General features: G+C 32.5%; 1 protein-coding gene across 1 annotated transcript; it reads left to right on the plus strand.

Moving 5' to 3' along the window:
• Positions 1 to 4,624: 4,624 nt before the first annotated feature.
• On the plus strand, positions 4,625 to 25,287 carry LOC124099411 (glycogen debranching enzyme-like). Its single transcript, XM_058582909.1, is given in 14 exon segments — positions 4,625 to 4,757; positions 5,037 to 5,170; positions 5,871 to 6,046; positions 10,489 to 10,591; positions 12,772 to 12,806; positions 12,926 to 13,061; positions 14,029 to 14,093; positions 14,096 to 14,140; positions 14,825 to 15,036; positions 16,161 to 16,258; positions 17,926 to 18,013; positions 18,116 to 18,249; positions 24,284 to 24,526; positions 24,825 to 25,287. Coding segments are annotated over 13 exon segments (1,476 nt in total). The 5' UTR covers position 4,625; the 3' UTR covers positions 24,402 to 24,526; positions 24,825 to 25,287.
• Positions 25,288 to 26,519: the final 1,232 nt, after the last annotated feature.

Here is a 26,519-nt window from a genome sequence, read left to right on the forward strand (position 1 = left end):
TTTTAAAAAAAATTACACATGGAATTATATTTGTGAGAAGATCAAATATCTTTCTTTAATGTGTCAATATGGCAAATTAATTTATAGATTTTTTCCTTGTCAACTTCTCTTTGCATTCCTGGAATGTATGCGTCTTTTAACAATACATTCTTCCAGAGGTTTGGGAGGCTGAGGCAGGAAAATTGCAAGTTCAAAGCCAGCCTCAGCAATTAGTGAGGCTCTAAACATCTTAATATGACCCTCTCAAAAAAGGATGGCTGATGTGGCTCAGCTTTTAAGGACCCCTAGGTTCAATCCCTGGTACAAACAACAACAACAAAAAACATTTAACAAATGTTAATAAACAAACAAAGAAAAAAACATTCTGATAAATTCACTTTAACAAAAATTTGTGAGTAACTTTTACGTTTTATGCTGTGGGAGAGATCACTGTTCTTTTCTTTGCTTCACTGTCCTAATTTAATTTTGATTTTTAGGCTACATTGACTAAAATCTCATGGAGTGAGTTGAGGAAAAGATTTCCTTTTCACATTCTCTGTAAGAGATTGAATAACATTGCATTGATCTACTCCTGGAATGTTTAAAAGAAAAATTGTAACATCAGCTGAGCCTTATGTTTTATTTATGTTCCAATTGATTCAGTTTCATTAAGAATTGTCAAATCATTCACATTTTCTAGTCCCTCTTAGATCAGCTTTGTAAAGTTGTAATTTTTCCAGAAATACTGTTTGGTATATTGGAAATATACTACTAAATCATACTTAACATAAATTACAAACTGCCAATGATTTATTAAAAATTTATTTATACAACTTCTATAAATTCTAGGAATTATTTTATCTAAATTTTCAAATTTATTGGGATAAATTTGTGTATCTCTTATTTGGTCTCCTCCAAACCTATAGTTATTTATTTATTTACTAAGTATCCCTAATATTCATTGGTGCTTACAAATTTTTTTTCCTACTGAAATTTTCTCATTGTATTATTAATTATTTCAAATAATTAACTTCTGACTTCTTGCACTTATCATTCTGTTGTCTTGGCCACAGCCTGCATGAGGAAGGAATAGGTAACCCTCATAGTGTGGGCTGGCTGGAAATAAAAGTCTGAAAAAGTAGTAGTAAGAGATAAAGACAAAGGACACAAGAAATATAGTTTGAGGGGGTGCTTTATGGGTGGAAGGGACCTGATGGGTCTGCTCCTAACAAAGGGGGAAAGCCTGTGAATACTTTATTTATAGTGAAACACACCAAAGAAATTTATGGTGAGGAGGGGTTCTTCACGGTAAACCAGAAGTCACAGGCTGTGGGGAAGCTGCCCTAATTGTGGATCTAGCACTTGTGCTGCAATTCTTCCTCCTGGAGGCAGCTGGTGCCACGGGGTGAGTTGGGGCACTGGTATGTCTCTCCACCTGCGTTTGAACCATGGGCTATCTGAGCCAATAATTCAGGGGTATCACAGAACTCTCTCTGAGCATAACGTGTGCCAAACCAAGGGAGCAGTTTAGAATTCTTAAATATATTTTAACCTTAATTAATATTTTTTGACTTGGTTTATTATGTTCAAAAAGCAGAATATGTTTGTTTAGTCTCCAAAAGAAACTGAGTTATAAATATAACACATTCTTCTTCCTTCTTCATCTAATTGGACTAATTGGATTTTTGTTCTTATTGCATATTTGTTTCCTCCTATAAAGGAACTTACAGGGCTAGGGACATGGCTCAGTGGTAGAGTTCTTGTCTAGCATGCTGAAGGCCCTGGGTTTGATTCCCAGCATCTAAGAGAGGGAGTGGGGAACAAACTTATGTAGTTAGAGTATTTATAAGATGGGTTATAGAAACCAAATATTTAACTATGAGTTTAATATTAATCTGTCTGGTTGGTAATATTTTCCCAGATTTTTGTATAAGAAATTTGGTTTATCAAACCCATATTTCTGGATCATATATTTTCCCATTTGTCATGCCTCTTTTTTTACCTTTATTTCTTTGTCACTTAACCCTTCTTTAAGGACCAGTTTCATTTTTACACCTTCCATAAAGCCTTTCCTTTTATTTTTATTTTTTTAACGTTTTGTTTTCATTGCAGTACCAGGGATTAAACCCGGGGATGCTCTTCCACTGAGCTGCATCCCCTGCCTTTTTTTATTGTTTAATCTTGATACAGAGTTGCACTAAATTGCCCAGGCTGGCCTTGAACTTGCAATCCTCCAAACTCAGCCTCTCAAATTGCTGGGATTATAGGTGTGTACCATCATGCCCAGATGAACTTTTAAAAACTATCACTTTCTTCAATAATTTTTTTGTTCTACAGACAGACACCCATTACCTTTATTTACTATACTTTCTGGAATATATTACCTTATTTTGGTACTTACAATTTTTTATGAATTTTTATCATTGTATTTAAGAAGCAGGCTCTAAAACTAGACTTAGGTTCCACTGAGTAGCTGCATAACCTTAGAGGAGCTAAACTCTCTATGGTTCAGTTTTCTCATTGAAAAATGTCGCTAATAATAGTATCTATCACAAGGGATTGTTGATAGAATGAAGGGAGTTAATGCATTTAAGACACTTAGACAATACTGAGTTCATAATAAGCACTTAGGAAGTATTTACTCTAAAATTCTACTAAGATTATAACTTGAGAAAGAAGAATGTAGCTTTTAATCTTTTTTGTGGTTCTTGTCTTCAGCTTTTATACCTCCTACTAAAGCAAGCACATAAGTTCTAGTAAATTTTTCTAAGACCTGTTGTATTTATTGGCAAAACAAAGTATTTTGTTCTATGAGTAGTAAGTAAATGTATCTGTTAGTTGTTTTAAGCAGTTACCCTACTCCATTTTCACTCTAGCTGTTGTTCCTTCCTCCACACTTAATTCCATCCCTTTGGTCACTGTCAGATCTGTTTCCTGAAACACTGTTCCCATCAAATTTCATTGTTCAACAGTGGTACCAATATTTACTGAGCAACATTCACCTTTCACAAAAGTTTTAGGACATATGTAGAATGTTATTTTTATACTGTCTTGCTTTCCAGATTTTTTGTATTTAAGCTTTATTTCCCAAATTTTCCTTCCCTTGAAGGAAAAACTTTATCTTAAATTTATTTACTTCTCAGAATATACCATATACACAGTTCATGGATTCATTAAATTCTAACTAAATTTAGTTGATATCACTGAAACCAAAATAACATTTTTAATAAGGTGGGAATGATTAATTTTTAATTTTAATTTTTATTGGTTCTTTTTAGTTATACATGACAGTAGAGTGTATTTTGATATAACTATATAAGCAGGGAATGTATTTTATTCTAATTGGGACATCATTCTTATGGATGTACACCTGGGTGGGATTCACAGTGGGGTATTCATACATGTACATAACAAAATTATGTAAGATTAATTCCATTACCTTTTCTTTTTCTATTCCCCCTCCCTTCCCTCCATTCCCCTTTGTCTAATCTGAACTTCTGTTTTCTCACCACCCCGCCTTATTGTGGGTTAGCTTCCACATATCAGTGAAAACTTTCGGTTTTTGAGGATTGGCTTATTTCCCTTAGCATAATAGTCTCCAGGTCCATCATTTACTGGCAAATGTCATAAAGGCTGAGTAATACTCCATTGTGTATATATACCACATTTTTTTAATCCATTCATCTTTTGATGTGCACTGAGATTTCATTTCACTCCAGTGAGAATGGCAATTATCAAGAATCCAAGTAACAATAAAAATGTTGGGAAGGATATGGGGAAAAAGGTACACTTATACATTGTTGGTGGGACTACAAATTGGTGCAGTCACTCTGGAATACAGTATGGAGGGAGATTCCTTAGAAAACTAGGAATGAAACCACCATTTGACCCACTCCTTAGCATATATCCAAACAATTTAAAATCAAATACTACAGTCATGCAGGCATTATAGCAGCATAATTCACAGTAGCTAAGCTATGATTATCTTGTTGAATAATAAAAGAAATGCAATTGTTCTTTCATTGAATAGCAGACTCTGCTATGTACACATAGACATTCTAATGCATCTATTTAAGAATTTTGCCTAATAATTAATAATTTTGCCTAAATGAGAATTTTCCTAATATCTCACTTTGATAATTTGCTTACTTTGAAGTGCCTCCTCAGAGTCCCTCTAAAGCAAGCTTTATTCTTCTTATCACCATAGGTATTCTTGCTTTCTCCGAGACCAGTTCTGTGATTTTCTTAAATCTTGCCTGAATAATAATAAATTTACCACTTTTTTACATGGAAAGATACAGGATTATCAATTTTTTTCTCCTTTATGCTTTAAGGCAAAAATAAAAATGCCAATTGACTTTGAATATTATAGCATTAAAAAAAAGTAGACCAGTGCCACAAGTTATAACTTTTGGGAAGCTTTGTATGAATTGTGGCAGTAGTCTCCATCAACACGCCTTTGCATCCTGGTTCCAGTCCATACCGCCACACTTTCCTCATACTATGCTGAGTGCCATTGTGGACTAAGTGGCCATTTTGTCTGCTTCTCTGTTCATGTCAAATCATCAGGAGTAGCCATAACTCAACTATGGGACATTTTGACTCTATCTGTAATGCAGCATGGTATATCTGAATTTTCAGGGCTAATGTCCGTATTGGCAGAAATAAGACCAAAGAATGACTTGGGGCATCCTTTCTGTGAAAATTTGAGATCTGGAGATTGGATGATCGATTATGTCAGTGGCCGGCTTATTTCACGTTCAGGAAATATTGCTGAAGTAAGTATTAAATAAGTAAGCTGTGTTCTAGTCTAAAATAAGCAAAGGCACAATAAGAATTATTATATATAGATATATACATTATATATATATATATATATATATATATATATATAATATTTACCTGTTTTCCTCCCTTCTTTGTGTTTCTAGTTTTAATACATGGAAATTTGATTCATGAATTATTGGATAGCACAGTTTCATGTTATGATTTATCTCTTAAAATATGCGTAGCCTGTGAACACCCCAAATTAACTTTTTAAATTATTTTTACAACAGGTTGGTAAATGGTTGCAGGCTATGTTCTTCTACTTGAAGCAGATCCCACGATACCTTATCCCATGTTACTTTGATGCTATATTAATTGGTGCATACACCACTCTTCTGGATGCAGCATGGAAGCAGATGTCAAGGTATATCCAACAAAGCTTATGTAAATAGGTGTGTTGCATAGAAACTATACACAGAGTCACTTTACACATGCTCTTAAAAGACCAAAGCATGAATTTTGGAGACTCAGAGCTGGAAAAGTTTTTTAAGTGGAGAGTAAATTTATTAACATCCTTTAGTCTGAAACATACAAAAACAAACCCATGTAAAATCTGTTCTATATAAAATATGTTTGGGAAAAATTAACTTGTTTTATGTTATTTGTTTCTATTTATTTATTCATTGATTTGTTAAATTTAATTGATATTAATGTTTAGAATATGTACATAGAGTTCTTTCTCTAATTTTCATCAATTAAAAGAAAAAATATTCTGGTATTATTATGAATGAAATCTGCCTTTTACAATGAAATTTTCTAAAATGAAACTACAAATGGAAATGAATTATGAGAGCCAGCAAGTTGATTTGGGCATGTTTTCAGATTTTTCAGAAAGAAAAAGCACTTCAATTCTGCCATTTGTGTTACAACAAGGCCTGGACTAAAGCCGGCTAAAATAATGGATGCCATGAAAGCAGTTTTGAAATCTAATCAAATTGAACATTTTTTTCCTGCTATATTACTATCTTTATACATTTGTGTGGAAAAATCATTTGAAGGGGAAAAACAGAATAAAACTGCTAAAAAGTTTTGTATTTTTACAGATCATATCACTTTCATTACAGCTTTGTTCAGAATGGTTCAACCTTTATGAAACACCTTTCACTGGGTTCAGTCCAAATGTGTGGAGTAGGAAAATTCCCTTCTCTGCCACTTCTTTCACCTTCCCTTCTGGATGTATCATATAGGTTGAATGAGATCACAAAGGAAAAGCAGCAGTGTTGTGCTTCTTTAGCTGCAGGTAAGGAATTTTGTAGAAGGTTAAAATGTATAAGTCAATAGTATTCAAAAGGAAAACTTACAAGAAAAAGACTTTTTTAAAAAATTAATGAAGTTATCCAAGACTGTATATTATTGCTTAGTAAAATTTCATAGATACTCCTAAAATACTAACCATGTTATTATTTAGTTATAACTGTGTATGAGGCATTTATGTGTGTTTTTATTGTATCTGGTTAATCCTTTTCTTCCAACTCATGGTATTATTTTAAATAATATTTAAAATATATGTTTTAAATCATTATTTTACTACCCATTTTCCTATATCTCTTCCCAGTTTTTAAAATAAACTTATCTAAAGATCATTTAAAGGTTTCCTATAAGTTACAAAACACAAAACTGATTTTAAATAATTATTATATGGGGATTGGGGTTGTGGTTCAGTGGTGGAATGCTTGCCTAGCATCTGTGAGGCACTGGATTCAATTATCAGCACTGCATATAAATAAATGAATAAATTTAAAGTCTATCAACATCTAATAAATTTCTTTGTTTTTTTTTTAATATTTTTTCAGTTGTTGATAGACCTTTATTTTATTTATTTATATGTGGTGCTGAGAATCTAACCCAGTGCCTCACACATGTCAGGCAAGTGCACTAACCCTGAGCCATAGCCCCAGCCACAAGTAATAAAAGTTTTAAGAAATTAATATTATTATGCATCCAGATGCTGTCAATTGAACATAAAATACTTCCAGCCATGCTTATTGGCATCTGTTCCTGAAAGTAGATTAAAAAATTCAGTCAAATAACAAATATGAGTAAGCAAAATAGGATAAAGAACAGGCTTTCTTTTTAAATAAATTTCCATCATATTTCTGGAAAATATTTAATTCTTGAGGTCACTGAAATTGAGAATTCTCAAAACTAACCTGGAAATATGTGAAATTGTAGAAAGTATTATATATTCATGGCTCCCTCTGTTAAATTTAAATTTCATTAAATTTGTATCTGCTCAGATCAAATGAAAAGGCTTCATGGTACCCAACAACTACAATAAAAATTACCTTTTCATTTAGAATGATCATAAAAAAATCATAAAACTCTTTTTTGGGAGTGGAGATGTAGCTCAGGGGTAGAGTACTTGCCAAGTATGTGTGAGGCCCTAGGATCAATCCCCGTCACCACAAAAATAAAAGAATAAAACAATTTTATTAAAGAATGAAATTAAAACTCTGGTTTAGTTCTATAATTGTTTCATATTTTCACTTGACTGTTTGATCTTTTAGTACCTGTCATTTCCCAATGAATCCATGCAAATACTCACGAAACTGAACTGAGCCATTGTGGGGAAAAAACATGCTGATATGAAGAATTTTAGGTTTTAGCCTATTTCATAGAAGCCTATTACATCAAATAGTAATCTCAGTCTTTGATTGTATGCTGTTGCTGTTAAATACCCCTAATACATGCATTTATTTATAAATTGTATACCAATATATGTCAATGGTACCTGATACACTTACATCCAGTATAGTATAGTAAGTAAATAGAAATTCTGGTATTTTCTTCTAGCATGGAATGTTTTGCCTAGTGTTTACTGGCAAAAATAGAATAAACTCAGATTTGCAGGTAGGTTTTTTGGAGGTTCATTTTAAAATGGCTGGGAATTCATTTCTTTGGTGATAGTATTGCAAAACATGTTATAATTATAAACTTTTATAATAATTGACAAAGCAGAAATTATTCCAAAGATATATGATCTATAAGTTGTATACTCTCAGAGATGAAAAGGTTAATATGGGTGTGTGGGGAGGGAAGAATAGATGTTTGTTTGTTGGATTAGTCAAAGGGGAGTGAACAGAAGCAGAGATGGTAATAGGAAGCCCGTAGAATGAATTGGGAAGTAACTTTCCTGTGTACATTATGAACACATGACCAGTGTAACTCCACATCATGTACAACCACAAAAATGGGAAGTATATTCCCTGTATATATAATATGCCCAAATATACTCCACTCTCATGTATATCTAAAAAGAACAAATTTAAAAAGTTAATATAAATATTTCCACATATCAGTGATACAGATTTTATAGCCTTTCCTTTTTAACAAAGACAGACTGTATATATTTTAGGATATACAAATTTAAAGTCACCTTTGAATCTCTCTATCTAGGTTTCATACAAAATGTTGAATGGGTTAAACTATAGGAATGCTGTCTGACACAGACTGCTACCTATATGTTAGCTGCTGTCATTGTCATCATCATCAAAGTTTGTAGCCATCAATCATGTATATCAACCATTATTTAAAAATACACAGTGTGGGCTGGGATTGTGCCTAGTAAGAGTGAGGAACTGGGTTCAATTCTCAGTTCTGCATATAAATAAACAAAGTCCACTGACAACTAAAAAATATATTTAAAAAAAACACAGTGTGTTTAGGGAAACTCTGTACTATCATTTTGGAGATAGCATAGAAAAAAATGTCTAATGTTGCCCTTTGTTCCAATATTTCTCTTTTTCTTTCTCTCTCTTTTTTTTGCGGGGGGGTCCCCTTTGGCACTGGGGATTGAACCTAGGGTGCTTAACCACTGAGCCACATCTCCACCCTTTTTTAATTTTTACTTTGAGACAGGGTCTCACTAAATTGCTTAGGGCCTCACTACGTTGCTGAGGCTGGCTTTGAACTTGTGATCCTTCTGCCTCTATCTCCTGAATTTCTGGGATTATAGGCCTGTGCCACTGTACCTGGCTGCTTCACCATTTTTTGACTATTTTTTTTAGTACAAATAACAGCTAACAATCATATTTCTTCAAATGTTTTATAAAAAAACAACTGGACTGGGAATGTAAATCAGTAGTAGAGCACTTGCCTAACATGTACAAGGACCTTTCTTCAATTCCCTGAATCACAGGGGAAAAAAAAAATAAAGAAACTCAAATCAGTTTAAAAGTAAAATTTTAGAATTTTTCCTATTACATATCCTATTTTTATCTTACACATAAAAGTTGTAATTACCAGGAATGTTCATTGTTTAGCATACAAAATCCCGTTTTCATCTGCAAAAAAATTTTATGAAAATATAACACTTTTTAAAAATTCATTTATTTTTAACTTTTCCTGTTTTTGAGGGGGCAGGTACTGAAGGTTGAAACTAGGTGTGCTTTATAACTGAGCTTCATCCTAGCCCTTTTTTATTTTATTTTTTTTATTTTGAGCCAGGATCTCATTAAGTTGCTTAGGGCTTTGCTAAATTGTTGAGACTGGCCTCAAACTCGTGAACTTCATGCTTCAGCATTCCAGATTGTTGGGATTACAGGCTTGTGCCACCACACCCAGCCAAAATATATTTATTTTCAGTTGACAAACATTATATTTATTTATTGTATACAAAGTGTAACAGTATTAATTTATTTTAAATTAATAGGAAATTTGGTAATATGTTTGACTCCAGAATAATAGAGTAATATACGTATTTAGTTGGTTATCATTCAGGTAATAATCATTTCATATTTAGATTTATTTATTATCCTTAAAGGCATGGTAGAATCTTTAAAGCATGTACTTAGTATCATATTATATTACTTTATATGTTAAATATTTGATTTCTTGCTTTTAATTTATTAAAATAAAGGTTTTTATCTTTTTAAAGATATCTTGAAATCAGTTGTCTAGCAATCTTAAAATCAATTGTCTAGCCCTTGTTCTTGGGGCAGAGGATGTCACTCCGTGGTGAAGTGCTGGCATAGCATACAGGAGTCCCTGGGTACTAGTCCCAGAACCTCAACAAAAAAAATCTAGCACTGTTTTCTAATCTCCTTTGGGTCTTTTAAAAATCTGGTAAATCAGATGTGGTGGTACACACTATATTCCCAGCATCGGAAGCTGAAACTGGAGAATGCCTGTGCAACATAGAAAGAGCCTATCTCCAACAAACAAGCAAAAAATAACCTGATAAGAATATAGAATTGGGGCTGGGGTTGTGGCTCAGCAGTAGAGCACTTGCCTGGCATGTGTGGGGCCCTGGGTTTGATCCTCAGCAACACATATAAATCAATAAAATAAAAGTATATGTCCAACTACAACTAAAAACTGAATATTTTTAAAGAATTGCTCTGGGGGTGGTGGCACATGCCTATAATCCTATTGACTCAGGAGTTGGAGGCAGGAGGATCATGAGTTTAAAGCTAGCCTCAGGAATTAAGACATGCTGACCCTAAGGAATATAGTGAGACCCTGTCTCAAAATTAATAAAAAAGCCTGGAAATTTGGCTCAGTGGATATATATATAAATTTCATTCCATAAAAGTTGACATACCAGGCATACATTTTGCAGATAATTTTAGAGAGTTTGCAGACACATTGTAACTTACTCTTCTACCCCATGTTTAGAGTAACTATTGTGTGATAATACAGTTTATTATATTTATATTTACATATATTTATCTTTTCTGTTAGGCTTACCTCATTTTTCTTCTGGTCTTTTCCGCTGCTGGGGAAGGGATACTTTTATTGCTCTTAAAGGTTTACTGCTGGTTACTGGACGATATTTAGAAGCCAGGTAAGAGATCATCTAAAAAGTTGCAATGTAAGTTTATGTCTTAATGTTTTCTATATGTTCTTCAAACCTTTCTTCTGATCCATCTAATCTCAACAATTTTTAAGATTAAATTTGTGGGGAGGGATCCATTCAAACAAAAACAAAAATGTTTAGTTTTGAGAATTATTTATATACTACTGATGGCATTCCTTTTTTATTTTATTTTTTTTATTTGTATGTGACAGTGGAATGCATTACAATTCTTATTAAACATATAGAGCACAATTTTTCATATCTCTGGTTGTATACTAAGTATATTCACACCAATTTGTGATGGCATTCCTTTTTTAAAATAATTTACAGTCAGGCATGGTGACACATACCTGTAATCCCATGGCTTGAGAGACTAAAGCAGGAGGATTGCCAGTTGAAAGCCAGCCTCAGAAAATTAGTAAGGCCCTAAGTAACTTAGTGAGACCCTTTCTCCAAAAAAAGAAAAAGAAAAAAAAGAAAGAAAATTTACAAATGTATTTATCGAGATATAAAATATTCCTCCCATGCTCCCGCTCCCTATCCCACTCTAGATAGGGCAGAGGGTTGGAAGAGAAAGGAGGGGCATAGGTTATTAATGATGGTGGAATGTGATGATCATTATTATACAAAGTACATGTATGAAGATATTAATTGGTGTGAATATACTGTGTATACAACCAGAGATATGAAAAATTGTGCTGTATATATGTAATAAGAATTGTAATGCATTACGCTATCATATATAAATAAAAGAGATATAAAATATTTATGTTTTTATTAATTTAATCTGCTCCTAGGTATCTAGCCTATGAAATAATTTAAAACACACAAAAAAGTCATATTATATGATGATATTGATCATACAATCATTTATAATTATATAAAAGGAAGAAATAGCCTTTACAATTAACATAAAATATTTACATTGACCAGAATGAAAAAATTACAAAATTATACCTCTGACACACAAATGTGAAATCTAGTAATTAAAAATATTTGGATATAAGCCATTTATAAAAATATTACTGTATAAAAATATTAGAAGGAAGTATATGTCTTTTGATTTTAAAATATGATTATGGTTTTATAATTTATGATTTTAAAATATAATATTACATTTAAAATATATTAATATGTTAATATTAATATAATGGCACCATTTTTAACATAACGTAATGAACCTTTGAGTTTCTAGGTAACTTTTTGCCAAACTCATTGGCAAATATTGTATGTTCAAAATTACATTTTATATATTAATTTAAAATCATTAATTTATTATTTCTAGCAGTAACATTCAAATACTAACCCTGCTAACCCAAGTTAGCTGCTAACAATCACTTATAGTTCTTTTATCCTTCAGTAAATCAATAGAAATAGATTTTATATTTAAAGAACATATTTTGTGATATCTTTGAATTAATTTCATCTTTTATTTCAACTTACAGATAGTGGTATAAATTTTACCTCAAACTTAGTACTCAAATTAAGCAGATATTAACATTTGGTTATATTTTCTTCAGATCTTTCTGTTTTTGCTTGAAAAGAAATAAACCATATCAGGTATATCCAAAGCTTCATTTCTCCTTTTCTTCCTTTCCTCTCTAGAATTAATGACTATCTTATAATCAGGGTTCACTATTTCCATGTATATTTTTAATGCTTTAGACTTTTGTGTGTATTCAAGTATATGCAAATTACATGTGATCTATGTTGTGTTGTATATATTCAGTGTACTATAACATATACACTGTATAAATATTAGATGTATTTTAAAATTATACACAAATATGTGTATAATTTCATGAGTTTCTTATAGACCAGATAGACATGAATAGTTGTATACATTAGTATTATCTGTTTTAAGCTTTTACAGAAAAAGTTTTTATTATACATCTCCTTTTATGACTTGTTTACTCAATCATTTTGTCTTGGGTATTTTTGTTCACATAAATCTACTTCTTTAATTTTATATGATAGAGAGTGTTTCTCCATATATAAACAGCATTTAATCATTCCTCTACTGAGTGGCTTATTTTTTTGCTGATAAAAGCAATGTAATGATGAATATTCTTATAAGCATCTCCATGTACACAGAAGTAAGGATTTCCCTAGAGTATATTTAGAAAGAAATGTAACTACTGTTCAATTTTACGTCTCTAATTTTTAAGATGTTACCAAGTTGATCTTCAGAATAGTTGTCCTGGTTTATTATATTCCTATAAATTGTATAAATATTTTAAATAAAATATTAATTTTCATTTGCTATATATAATATGTACCGGTTATAGAACATTTGTTTTATACATGTTTTGGGTTTTTTAGGTTTTAATATGACTGCAGGGGTTGATGACAAAACAGGATTTATTTATGGAGGAAATTGCTTAAATTGTGGCACATGGATGGATAAAATGGGAGAAAGTGACAGAGCTAGAAACAGAGGAATCCCAGCCACTCCAAGGTAGTGTTTATTTTAAAGTGCTTTTGTAATTATGCCCTTTTTAAAAAAAATATTTTTTAAATATATATATTTTAGTTGTAGGTGGATACAATACCTTTTTTTTTATTTTTATGTCATGCAGAGGATCGAACCCAGTGCCTCAGGCATGCTAGGTGAGCGCTCTATCACTTGAGCTACAACCCCAGCCCCTAATTATGCCCTTTTAATTTACCATTTCAGTTTTTAAAAACACATACTTGTAGAATCTTTTACTCTATTAATGATGTATTCTTCATAGTAAATCAATAAAAATCTGCCTCTCTTCCTCTCTTCTATTTTCTGACTCATCCTTTCTTTCTCCTTGTCATGCAGATATGTTCCTTTTGATATATGTTATATAACAAAGCTCTCTGTTCTTTTTTTTAGAAATTATCAAGGTTTTAGCCTCTGCAAGTACTTCAAAATCAAGTCTTATGATCTATTATCCCAATGGTTAATATTTCATTGTGCATATCTTTTGTAAATATGAGCAACCATCAGTTGTTCTGTCTTTTATAAAGTCTTTTCACTTCATAAAAAGGGAATCTTTTTTCTTCGTAATTCTTTAAACTTTTGTGCCAGAATTTGTCATTTTTCTTGTTTTATTTCAGAAGCTATCAACAAATAGCTTCTTGTACTATATTAAGCTGAGAAGCTCTTTTCTTCAAATTTTATCTTCAGTCAGAATTATCTAAAAAATAATTTTTAAATAGTTGCTACTGGCCTGAGGGGTGTAGCTTCCTGGTAGAACACTTCTCTAATTTGGGTGAGGCCGGGTTTCAGTCCCCAGCGAAATTATATATTTCTTATAAAGTTAGGATTTCTTAGTAGATAGTTGCTTTTACAATGAAATGGTTATACTATTTATCAGAATTGTTTATCAAATTCCTTCTTAAAATAGTGCCTAAACAAATCCTACTTAGAGAATAAAATTTATTTTTAATTTTAGAGATGGGTCTGCTGTGGAAATTGTGGGCTTGTGTAAATCTGCCATTCATTGGTTGCTGGAATTATCCAAAAAAATATTTTTCCTTATCATGAAGTTAGAGTAAAAAGACATGGTAAGCTGCTCCTTTTATTTACAAAGAAACTTCTAATACTGTCTGTATTTTTAACTATGTACTCATCATTTGATGCAGTTAGCTAATATTAGAAAACCATAAATTTCAAGAAGAAAGAAAAATCATTAATCTACTCTATGGAAATTGTAGAAAATCTAGTTACTAACCATATTTTTGATAGCAGTTTAAACTGAGGTAAGAAAAACAACATAGTTACTGCCTTATTGTGCTTTTCTTTTATCTTAGTGTGACTGTGAACAGGTTCTATTTTCATGAACAATTTTGAAATCTTTACATCTTTTTTGAGAAAATTCTGTCCCATTGAAATATTATTTGAGCCAGATAAATAATTTAAAATTTTGTAATTCATTTGTTAAAAGTAAAAAGAAATGGATGAAATTAATTATGTTTCATTTAAGATGATGTGTGTGAAATATTATTCAGTATGTAGTCAATATAAAATTATTCCTGAGCTATTTTATATTTTGGGAAGTACTAAGTTTTTGAAATCCAGTAAATGTTTTATATCACATCTCAATTTAGGCTAGCTACATTTTCAAAAAGTGGACAATTTATTTCTCCCTAGTAGATAAAAAGTGTACTAAATACGACTTTTTGGCTCTTGTTAGAGGTTTGAATTGCTTTAAATGTCTGAAACTGCCATGTCTTTTCATCATTTTCCAGGGAAAGTTGTAACAGTCTCATATGAAGAATGGAACAGAAAAATACAAGACAACTTTGAAAAACTGTTTCATGTTTCAGAAGATCCTTCTGATTCTAATGAGAAGCATCCAAATCTAGTTCACAAACGTGGCATATACAAAGACAGTTATGGAGCTTCAAGTCCTTGGTGTGACTACCAGCTAAGGCCTAATTTTACCATAGCAATGGTCGTGGTAAGTGAAGTGTTTGTTACTGTCCAAATTGTAATAGAATTTACTTAATTTATTTTTTATTTTTTACTGTTTTCATTGAACTGCAGAAAAGAATATTGCTTACTAGTTTTATATAGTCTTTTATAATTAAAAAGGTCTGCTTATCACCTTTAACATTTACCAATCAGTATCAAAAATAGAAAACAATGGAAGATGATCAATGAAGTGTTTTCTTGATGTATTTTTCACATCCTGAATACATTTAGAAAATGATATTTGTGCAAGACACTGTGCTTGGATTTTGCTGTTTATGCCAAATCCAGCTGCTTCAATGAGCCCCTGACCCACCCAGTTGTCCTGAAAGCTAAAGATGTCTGTATTTCCAGTCATCTGAGCCACAACCAGTGCCTCAGCATGCTAGATGGGAAGTTCTGGAGTAGTGAATTACCAGGAGTAGCTTAATTAATAAATTATGTATAGCCAAGGATTCTAGAGTCTCTCCTTTTTAAATTCTGCCTAAACTATGAGGGCAATAAAATAGTGGTTTGTGTTTGTCCATGCCTGCCTAGCTGTTTCCATTTTGTCAAAAACATAACTAAGCATGGTATTATAAATTACAGTAGAATGAAAAACACACAGGCACACAGGACAGCTTTGGTTCAATGTGCATTTGATTTTATTAATCATTAACATTAACTGTAGGTCAACCACCAAAATTAATGCAGATCCTCCTCTCCTTCTTCTTTGTATCACAAGTAACTTTACACTGTCTACATTTTATTATGATCCTAGAAGCAGAAAGTGGGTTCAGATAAACCTTAAAGGAAACTCTTGTAAATATTATAAAGAATCAATTACATGAGTTGAAGTGAGTTCTATATTCCTAATAACTATGGCAACTTCCTATTGATCTAGTACATTTTTGAAGAATACCCACACATTTTCCTAACTTCTAAGGCCTAGAACAATGCTTCCAAGTTAGCCTCATGGAAATAAATCTGGTTAGGCATCTACTCTTAAATTCTGCCCACACTGTATTTTTAAATATATTCATTCTTTTTCAAGATGATGATTTGTATATGTAGGTGGAAAGTAATTCTTCTGTGATGTGAAAAAGTTGTGTGTTTGTTTTTGGCATTCATTAGGCCCCTGAGCTGTTTACTACAGAAAAAGCAGGGAGAGCATTGGAGATCGCAGAAAAAAAATTACTTGGTCCCCTTGGCATGAAAACTTTAGATCCAGAGTAAGTTGGAATCTAATATTAAGAATGTTGTTAGTTTTATATTTAATCCAAATATATTAACACCAGCTGTTAATTTTTCTTATCGATAACATCTCCAAAATTTCATTCAGACTGAGTTTTTAAAAGCGTCATCTGTACTTTCATTAAGCATCAATACTCAGAATGCCTCTGTCTTATTCTGTATTCAATAATGAATTAGAGTTTTAGTTTTTAAACTAATGCCATGAATATTTTCTGATGTACATTTTTCTTATCATAAAGGTGGTAAATGATTATTATAAACATTAGAAGTTACAGATATATAAAGAAAAACATGAAATTACTTTAAACCCCTTTATCTAGAAGTAAGCATCATTATCATCTGATCTATCTGTGCATTTTTGTACAATTTGGACCATATGGGCATATACCTAAGAGAATTTATGCAAAACATTACATGAGGTCAATCCCCAGCACCACAAAAAGAAAAAAAATTCATTCCCTTGCTTCCTTTCTTCACCTCAATTCTACTCCTGAAAGGTGGTCATTATTTTTTATATTGTTTCTACTAATAGCTATTTCTACATTTCTAAAAAAAAAGTATATGCTGCTGTTTTATGATATTTTAAGTATTAGCTATTATTCACATATAGTGATGACAGGTGAGGATTTAATTCTGTTCTCAATATTAGTTATCTCCATCCTTTCTTTGTAATTATACTACTCTTTTTACTTATATCCATAAATGATTTCATTTTTATTTTACAGTTGTGGGTTTATGCCATCATGTATTTCTTGTCCTTTCCAACTTTTTTTTTCTTCAGTTTCTAATAACCCTTCTGTTTTTCCTTTATGATTTTTCTTTAAAACTTGATAGTTGTTATCAACTTGCTTTCTGTATGACAGAACCTCACCTTTGTAGAATTTTCCTACTTTACTATGTACTCATTTCCATCACGAGATGCAAAATTTTGTATGTTTTTTCTTAACTACATTCTGAGACTCTCATATTTTCAGAGTAGTTAAGAAGCACTGATCAAAACTAAAACACAAAGTTTATTTTTGTGGCCACATCTATCTTACTTAAAAAAAAACCTTTGTATTTAAATTAAATCGAGTATACATAGCCCTTGTATTATCTGTTGCAATAATTTTGTAATATTGTTTGCTGCATAAATATGTTATAAATTCTACATACTATCAGAATGTATGTTGAATTGCTATTTGTAGTCTGATGATATGCCAAATATGATTTTAAAATAACTTCATGGAGAAGTTTCAAAAACAACGTTTATAATCTATAACCAGTAAAACCTTATCTATAATACTTAGTAATTCAATTTACTATATGGCCATTTCAATTATTATTCATATATTAGAGACCTTTTGAAATACTTGACTTTAAACCAATGGTTAGTGTCAAGCTAAGTCCTGGAAGGCAAGATACCTGAATATTTAATATTTTTTATATTAGTCGGTATTTGTTAATCATTTCTGAACACATCGCTAAAGTCCTCTGGACTCATTATATTCTTATTTAAGGTTAAATTATGTTTTAATGCTGAGCTTATTCTATGAATTGGAAGATAACATGATTATTTCTCTTAGCATTGCTATTGAAATGTTTTTAATGCTTTCTATGATATCTGAGCTTCTTTTATTTAACTTAAGTTCCAATCATTTTGCACTGATATGGTTTACTGTGGAATATATGACAATGCCTTAGACAATGACAACTACAATGTTGCTAGAGGTTTCAATTATCACCAAGGACCTGTAAGAATTTAATTTTTCTCTGAGTTTTCAGTTATTTTTCAAATAGTTGTAGATATTCACAGTTCTTTTTCTTTCCTTTACTTTTAAATTGTCTTTTTTCAGGAATGGCTATGGCCTGTTGGATATTTTCTTCGTGCAAAGTTATATTTTTCCAAATTGATGGGTCCGGAGTGTAGTGCAAAGACAATGTTTTTGGTTAAAAACGTTCTTTCTCGACATTATGTTCATCTTGAGAGGTAAGTTGTCATGGGCATGTAATGTCTATAACTGGTGTGTCCTCAGTTCATTAGATATTAGGTAAACTAGGTTTCCTTAGGATTCATTTCTCTGTGCTCTAGGTATCCCAATTAAGCTTGAAACCTTTCTTCTTTAACATGGCATCGTGGAAATTTTACCTTCCCTTCATTACTTTAGGTAGTAAGTTACTTAAAGCTAAGGATTTGATATTGTATGATTTGAACATATGCAATAGTCTTTGATCTTCAAAATTTAGCTCGTATTTTTAGAATGTGGTTAGCAAAGAATAAATACAAAAAACAAATACAAAAATACAAAAAACAAAAATATTTGAATCAGGCCTTTTGAACTAGTTCAGGTATATATATATAAATATATGTATATATAACAATTTTCAAAAATGTTCCAATTATAGTTAAAATATTGGAATTTGCCTTTTGACTGTTATTTCAGAAACAGTTTCTCACCTCCTCTGTCCTACTTATTAGCAGATTAACAGTGTCAGAGTTACATATTTTTCTAAAATGGTACAAATTTCATCAAGTCTATCTTAATTTCTCAAATTCTAGATTATGCCTTCATTTTATTGCTCAGACTAATTATGCATAATTGGCATAAATTGTATCACCTCTCTTTCAAGAACATAAGGGACTTCAAACTATCATGGCAAATATTGCATGAAAATTGGTTTTCATTAGCTTAAATATACTCACAGAAAGCCCAACTCTGTCATTGCCCTGTACTGTTTCTGGGGGTTTTGCATTTATTTTCTCTTTGTTCCCTTTTATCTGTTAAAAGTAAGACTATCTGGCATGCATGGGGTCATTCTACTTTTACCTGTCATCTCATCACTTCAGACCTGTTATGAGACCTTGTTCCAGTAATTAATTATCTTCTCTTGGTATTCCACTGTATCTTTCCTACTGAAGCTACAGAGATATCTGTCAGCCCATTCTAAAACAAAATCCCTTCATATAGTTATTAACTCAAACCTGGTCCTGTCTCTCTTACCAGCCCATGTCCCCTTCAGGAGTAACCTCTTTTTTCTTTCTCCATTTTGACCACCCACTTAGTCTATTACCACCTTCATCTGGCTTTCGCCCTCACCACTCTGGCAAAGCCACTCAACAAGATCTCTCCTAGTTTCCAGACCCCATGACTTCCCTTCAGTTCTCTACTTTGAGCTGGCTATTGCTTTCCTTTTTTCATGAAAAACCTTATGGTACTATTAGTATTAGGTTTCCCTTGTTAACATGGTAGAACTAATGGTAATAACAACAAATGATATTCATTGATCACTTAACCATGTTGTAGGCATTATTCTAAATTTATGTATGTAAAATGACTCATTTAATGCAAACAACTATGTAAAATTGCTACTGTTACCATCATCATCATCTCCACCACCACCACATATTACTGTTATCCACTTGTCCACTTACACACTGTGTGACCATGAAGAAGTTGTTTAACTTCTCTAAAGCTTGGTTTTCTCATCTGTATAGAGTGAGATGGGATCTTTGGAGGTTGGATTGTTTCAAGGACTGGTATATTAACATATGTTACATAGACAAGATAATAAGACAGATATGAGCTATCATTAATTATCTTCATTTTATAAGTTAAGAAGGTGAAGTAACTTGGACAAAGTCAAACAGCAAGTAATCTACTTTAGCTTTTACTAAAATCCAGGCAGTCAGGTCCTCCAGGCTGTGCTCTTAACTACACTATTAACTCTGTTTACTCTTTCTCTGGCTTTTATTTCCAGCACCTAAATATGCTCATTCTCTAAAAATCCAAGGGATTTTGTTTGTTTGCTTGCTTATTTCTTGTTAGTGTTTTTGCTTTGCAATACTGATTTCTGAACTCAGGGCCACACACATGTCTGGCAAGCACTCTACCTGTAAACTACATCCCCTGCCCAGGCAGGCTTTGAACTTGTGATTTTTCCTACCATAGCATCCTAAGTAGCTTGGGATACAGATGTGTACCCTGGTTGCCTCTTGTCCTTTCTAATACAGGTGTTTAGTGATATACATTTCCCCTTAAGTATCAGTTTATCATATTCCACAAATTCTGATATGTTGTATACTTATTTTCATTTATTGAAGTACTTCCTTTTCTTAAATTTTTTTATTCTTTTTAGTTTTACTTAACAGTAGAATGTATTTTGACATATTATACATACATGGATTATAACTTCCCATTCTTGTAGTTGTGTATGATGTGGAGTTACACTGGTTGTGTATTCATATATGAACATAGAAAAGGAATGTCTTCTGTCTTTCCACCCTCCTTGCCTTGCCTTCATTCCCCTTTGTCTAATCCAATGACTTTCTATTCCCCCACCCCTTATTGTGTGTTAGCTTAACAGAGAGAACATTCGGCCTTTGATTTTTTGGGATTCATTTATTTCACTTAGCATGATAAGTCTCCAGCTCAATCCATTTAACAGACAAATGCCATAATTTCATTCTTCTTTATGGTGAGTAATATTCCATGTGTATATATACCTCATTTTCTTTATCTGTTCATCTGTTGAAGGGCACCTGGGTTAGTTCCATAGCTTCACTATTGTGAATTGAGCTGCTGTAAACATTGAGGTGGCTATATCACTGTAGTATGCTGTTTTTCAGATCCTTTGGGTATATACAGAGGAGTGGGATAACTGGGTCCAATCGTGGTTTTATTCTAAGTTTGGTTGAAGTACTTTCTGTTTTCTCCTTTGATTTCATCTTTCACTCATGGGTTATTTAGAAATTTATTATTTAGTTTTCAAATGTTTATGAATTTTCCAGAGCTATTTCTATTATTGTTTTTAAAATTGAGTCTATTGTAGTCAAGGAATATACTCTGTGTGACTCAAATCCTTATAAACTTATTAGTAGTTATGATTCAGAATTTTCTGTCTAGGTAATTCATCTGTTTTCAGTTGCAAAGAATATATATTCTGGGGTTGGGGATGTGGCTCAAGCGGTAGCACGCTCACCTGGCATGCGTGCGGCCCGGGTTCGATCCTCAGCACCACATACAAACAAAGATGTTGTGTCTGCTGAAAACTAAAAAATAAATATTAAAAAAAATTCTCTCTCTCTCTCTTGAAAAAAAAAAAAAAAGAATATATATTCTGCGATCCTTAGGTGGCGTGTTCTAGAAATGTCAGTTGGTTCAAGTTGGTTGATGTTCAAATTCCTTAAGGGGTTTTCATCTCCTTGTTCTATGAATTGCTGACAAAGGAATATTGCAATCTCCTGCTGTACTTGTTTCTGTGTGCTGTTGTATATGTTTTTGCTCCAGGTGTTTTGAAACACTATTATTAAGTATATAAACATTTATGAAATCACCTTCCTTATCACTGATACTTCTCTGCTCCAAGGTCTACTTTCTTTAATATTAATATAGCACTCCAGATTTCTTTTATTTGTTACCAACATATATTTTTCCATCCTTATATTTTCAAACTATCTGTGCCTTCTCTGGCTCTGACATCCCCTGAACAGATGTCCTGAGACATAAATGCCCTTCCCATATTGTCTTACACTCCACACTAGGCAACCTCTTCATGAAAGTGCCTTCCTTACATCACTTGAGTTCAGATTACTCTCAACCACCCCCACACCTGTTGTGACCTCCACCTTCTTCCTTATACCTCTTGAGCGCTGACATCTTGCTTTGAAGTACTTGTAATCTGTCTTAGTCAGCTTTCTCACTGCTGTGACCAAAAAGACCTGACAAGAACAGCAGAGAGGAGGAAAAGTTTATTTGCGGGCTCACTGTTTCAGAGGTCTTAGTCCACAGAGAGCTGGCTCTATTCCTTGGGGCTCAGCTCCATTCCTTAGGGCTTGAGGTGAGGCTGAATATCAGGGCAAAAGGGTGTGGTGGAGAAAAACAGTTCAAGACATCACAGCAGGAAGTAGAGAAAGAGCTCTACTCCTCAAGGACAAAAATATATATCCCAAAGTCACATTCCCAGTGACCAACCTCCTCCAGGTACACCCTTCCTGCCTACAGTTACCAGTTAGTCCCTGTCAGGAGATTAATTCACTGTTTGGGTTAAGGCTGTCATAACCCAACCATTTCACCTCTGAATCTTACATTTTCTCACATGAGCTTTTGGAGAACACCTAATCTAAACCATAACACTATCCTTTCCTTCTTTTCTCCTCCTCTCTCTTATTGTAGATACCCCCTTTGTTCTGCCTGCCTAATGAATTTAGGGATGATTTTTTCAGGAAAGGAGACTTCTTTATACTAGTGTGGGTATGTTCCATGTACTAGTGTCCACATTTAATTGTGAGCAGCATAGTTTTATAATCTTATAATTTTAGTAATTTTATAACCTTGTTTTGTTTCATAATATCAGTAGGACCTTGTTATGGCCACGGCTGCCATAACAAAGCGCCACAAACTGAGTGACTTCACAGAAGCTGTTAAACAACAAGATATTGTGTCAATTTCTGCAGCCAATAATCTGAAATCAAGGCATGGGCAGGGCCATTTTCTCTCTGAAGTCATTAGGTCTGTGACAGCAAACCTTCAGTCTTCACTGGACATTCCTTTTGTGTGCATGTTGGTGTCCAAATTTCTCCTGTATAAGGATGCCAGTCATATTGGATTAGGGCCCACCTTACCCCAGTATAACCTCATCTTAACTAATCATATCTGCTGAAAACTAATCATGAATGTGGGCGATATAGTTCAACCACTTACAGATTACACAACTATCCAACTTCAGAGATTTGGCATTTCGCTCTGAAGTAACTTTAATACTTGGAGACATTTAAATAATTTTTCTATATTTTACATTTCTATTTGATAGATTTTTTTAAGGAATATAATACCAGGCTAGGGTCGTAGCTCAGTGGTAGAGTGCTTTTCTAGCACATGTGAGGCACTGGGTTCATTCCTAAGCACTACAGAAAAATAAATAAAGGTATATGTTCATGTACATATACCTTTATTAAAAAATGAATATAATACCTAGCTTCTTTGATAATACCTATCAAAAATAACTCATATTCATCTTATGGAATATTTTCCTATTTAATTATGAAATATTTCCTATATACAGAAGAATATTTGTAACACAGCTGAGCTCCAATGAAAAATAAGGAAATTAATATATTCTCACAACCCCACTTAAGAAAGAAACATTATGGGCTGGGGTTGTGGATTAGCTGTAAAGTGCTGACTTAGCATGGCGAGGCCCTGGGTTCAAAGCACCACATAAAAAAACAAATAGATGTTGTCTATCTACAACTAAAAAAATATTAAAAAAAGAAATATTACAAATTTCTGTATTTTTACTTTTTTGAAATTTGCTTCATATTTAAGGATGTATTTTGAAACTAAGAATAAATTAGATACAATAATAGTTCTGTGTTCTAGAACACATTTTTAACCTTTATTAATGCCTCTTAATTCTGTATTAGTAAGGAGTAATTCTAGCTCGTGTATCGTAGGGTTACGGTGAGCATTAAATGAGGTAATGTATATAAATTACTAAAAATTATAACATAAGTGTATACTATATAAATTTGTTATTTAGTAAAATGAAAATGGTCAGTTTTTCTCAGTGACAATTCCTAGTGTTTATTACTTTATTTAGTTTTACAGTTATATCAAGATCACACATGGGGATGTACCTCAAAAGTAGAGTGCTTGCCTAGCATGTATGAGGCCATGGAGTCAATTCCCAGCACCACACACACAAAAATCACACATACTATCTACATAATTACAACTTGAGTCTTATAATTTATTCTACAATAATGAAATTAAGCCTCAAAGAATATTCCTATATTGCCTGGAATGGTGAGGGTTTACTATATTTCTAATAGATAAAAGGATCCTTTGTATTTGAAAGTTATAAATCCTAAGGATGGAATAGGAAAAAGGACATCTTTAGGATATTCTGGTTTATTTTGTTACAAGTGATTGTTTCTGTACTAAAAGGCAAAAAACATGAAGTGTTAACTATATTGTTAAAATGTGTTAGATTATGTCTCATAAAAAATCCTTTCTATTTTTCAGATCCCCTTGGAAAGGACTTCCAGAACTGACCAATGAGAATGGCCAGTATTGTCCTTTCAGCTGTGAGACACAAGCCTGGTCAATTGCTGTTATTCTTGAAACACTTTATGATTTATAGTTGGTTCAGATATATTTAATAAATATACAACTTCATTATGCAATGCAAGATCATAATGCAAATGCCTATGTATACAAATTCAAGTTTTTAAAAAAATCTTTCATATAATATTGATGCCCAATTGGGTAAGATTATAAAAGCATTGATTTATCTTTTTCTTTTTAATGTATGAAGATAGCTTTCAGTTTGAATAAGAGAAAAATATGATTACCAACAGAATTTTCTTTTGAGTTCATTAAGTATTCCTTGAAATCCAGCGTTAGGAAAAGAAAACCTATATAATCTTAATTTTCTACAAAAGTAAAAATGGAAAAGTATCTTTAAATTGTGGTATATATTCAGGAACAATACATACTGAACAGGCTGTGGATAATTAACATTCTCACCATGTACTATGACTTTTTTTTTTTTTTTTTGGTACAGGGGATTGAACTAAAGGGGCACTCAACGACTGAGCCAGCCCTATGTTTTGTATTTTATTTAGAGAAAGAGTTTCCTGGAGTTGCTTAGCACCTGTCTTTTGCTGAAGCTGGCTTTGAACTTGCAATCCTCCTGCCTCAGCATCCCGAGCTGCTGGGATTACAGGCATGCACAACTGCACCCGGCCTGTGACTGCCTTCTTAATACCTTATTCAATATATATTTCAGAAGTGCTTCATGAATGTAGAATTATCAACATTTCTACCATATATGTTCATAAATGAAGCACAGATGTTCAAACTGTGATATTATTTTTTCACTGATGTATCAATATGTTTTCAAATGTTATGAATGTCAATAGTTTATTAAAGACAACTGACTTGTGCTAATGATGCATAGACTGGGAAAAAAGCAGAACATTAAGAAATTGATTTCATTAAAAACAGTTTTGTAAAATTAGCCTCAAGTTCCAGTTTCCTGTTATATGAGATGACTTACATTTTCAAAATAGAAATTGTTGGACATATTTATGAGAACTTTCAAGAAGACAAGAATGTTATATTAATTTTTTTTTTTTTTTTTTTTTTTTTTTTAAAGAGAGAGTGAGAGAGATAGAGGTAGAGAGAGAGAGAATTTCTTCTTAATATTTATTTTTTAGTATTTGGCGGACACAACATCTTTGTTTGTATGTGGCGCTGAGGATCGAACCCGGGCCGCACGCATGCCAGGCGAGCGCGCTACCGCTTGAGCCACATCCCCAGCCCCTATATTAATTTTTAAAACTTGATAGCTCTCTCTAGTTTCTGTGCAAAAGTCTATTGACAGAGCATAATAAATACTGGTTTCTGTTAATGAAAGCCTACATTGACAAGTTCAGTATTCAGAACAATCTATTTTTTTTTTTTTTTTTTTTTTTTTGGTACTGGGGAATCAAACCCAGGACCTCATACATACTAGGCAAGCACTCTACCACTGAGCCACATTCCTAGGCTGACAACAATCTTAATATAATAAAAGTATAGATACAAATTCAGTAGTTATCTTGAATCCAATAAAATAATTTGAAACATATTTTGTTTTAAGATACCTTAAACTTGAAAATGACATAAAAGTGAAAAGGTTTTTAACATTTATAAGAATTTACATTTTTGAATAGCACTTATTTCCTAGATGGAATTTTTTTGTACTATTTTTTTCTCAAGAGTAAATTAATTATATCATTATACTTTTGTTTGGGAGAAAGTAGTTGTAAAAATCCTTTCATTACTATTTAATATTATTCAGGGATATGTATGTTTATATATAAAATAATGAACTTTTCTCAAGAGATGATATACCTAACAACCTAAGAAATGAAAATAAAGATAGGCATTCAAGGCACAACTTCTAGTACCAAAATCTATAAGTGCATCAAATGTCAAATGCCCATGTTGAAAGGCTCATGCAGTTTACTGCAGGATTACCTACCCACCCTTCTGCAAAGCTGACCCTGCTTTAGAAATAGTTTTCACTAGCTTAGTTTTCTGGTACCTAACCTAGAGCAGATTAAGTCCTACAAATTCAAGGAAGCTTGTGATAGTAATCTGACCACTATTTATAAACAAGAATTTCCAGATTTTCCTTTTTTCTTCATTCCCTCCCTTACTCAGTATATAACCTCCTCTAAACTTTGGAGGTAAATGGAATGACCTTAGCCAG

This window comes from Marmota monax, unplaced genomic scaffold, assembly GCF_021218885.2.
Source record: "Marmota monax isolate L192 unplaced genomic scaffold, Marmota_monax_Labrador192_F-V1.1 WCK01_AAM20220418_F8-fsc00733, whole genome shotgun sequence".
Classification (NCBI taxonomy): domain Eukaryota; kingdom Metazoa; phylum Chordata; class Mammalia; order Rodentia; family Sciuridae; genus Marmota; species Marmota monax.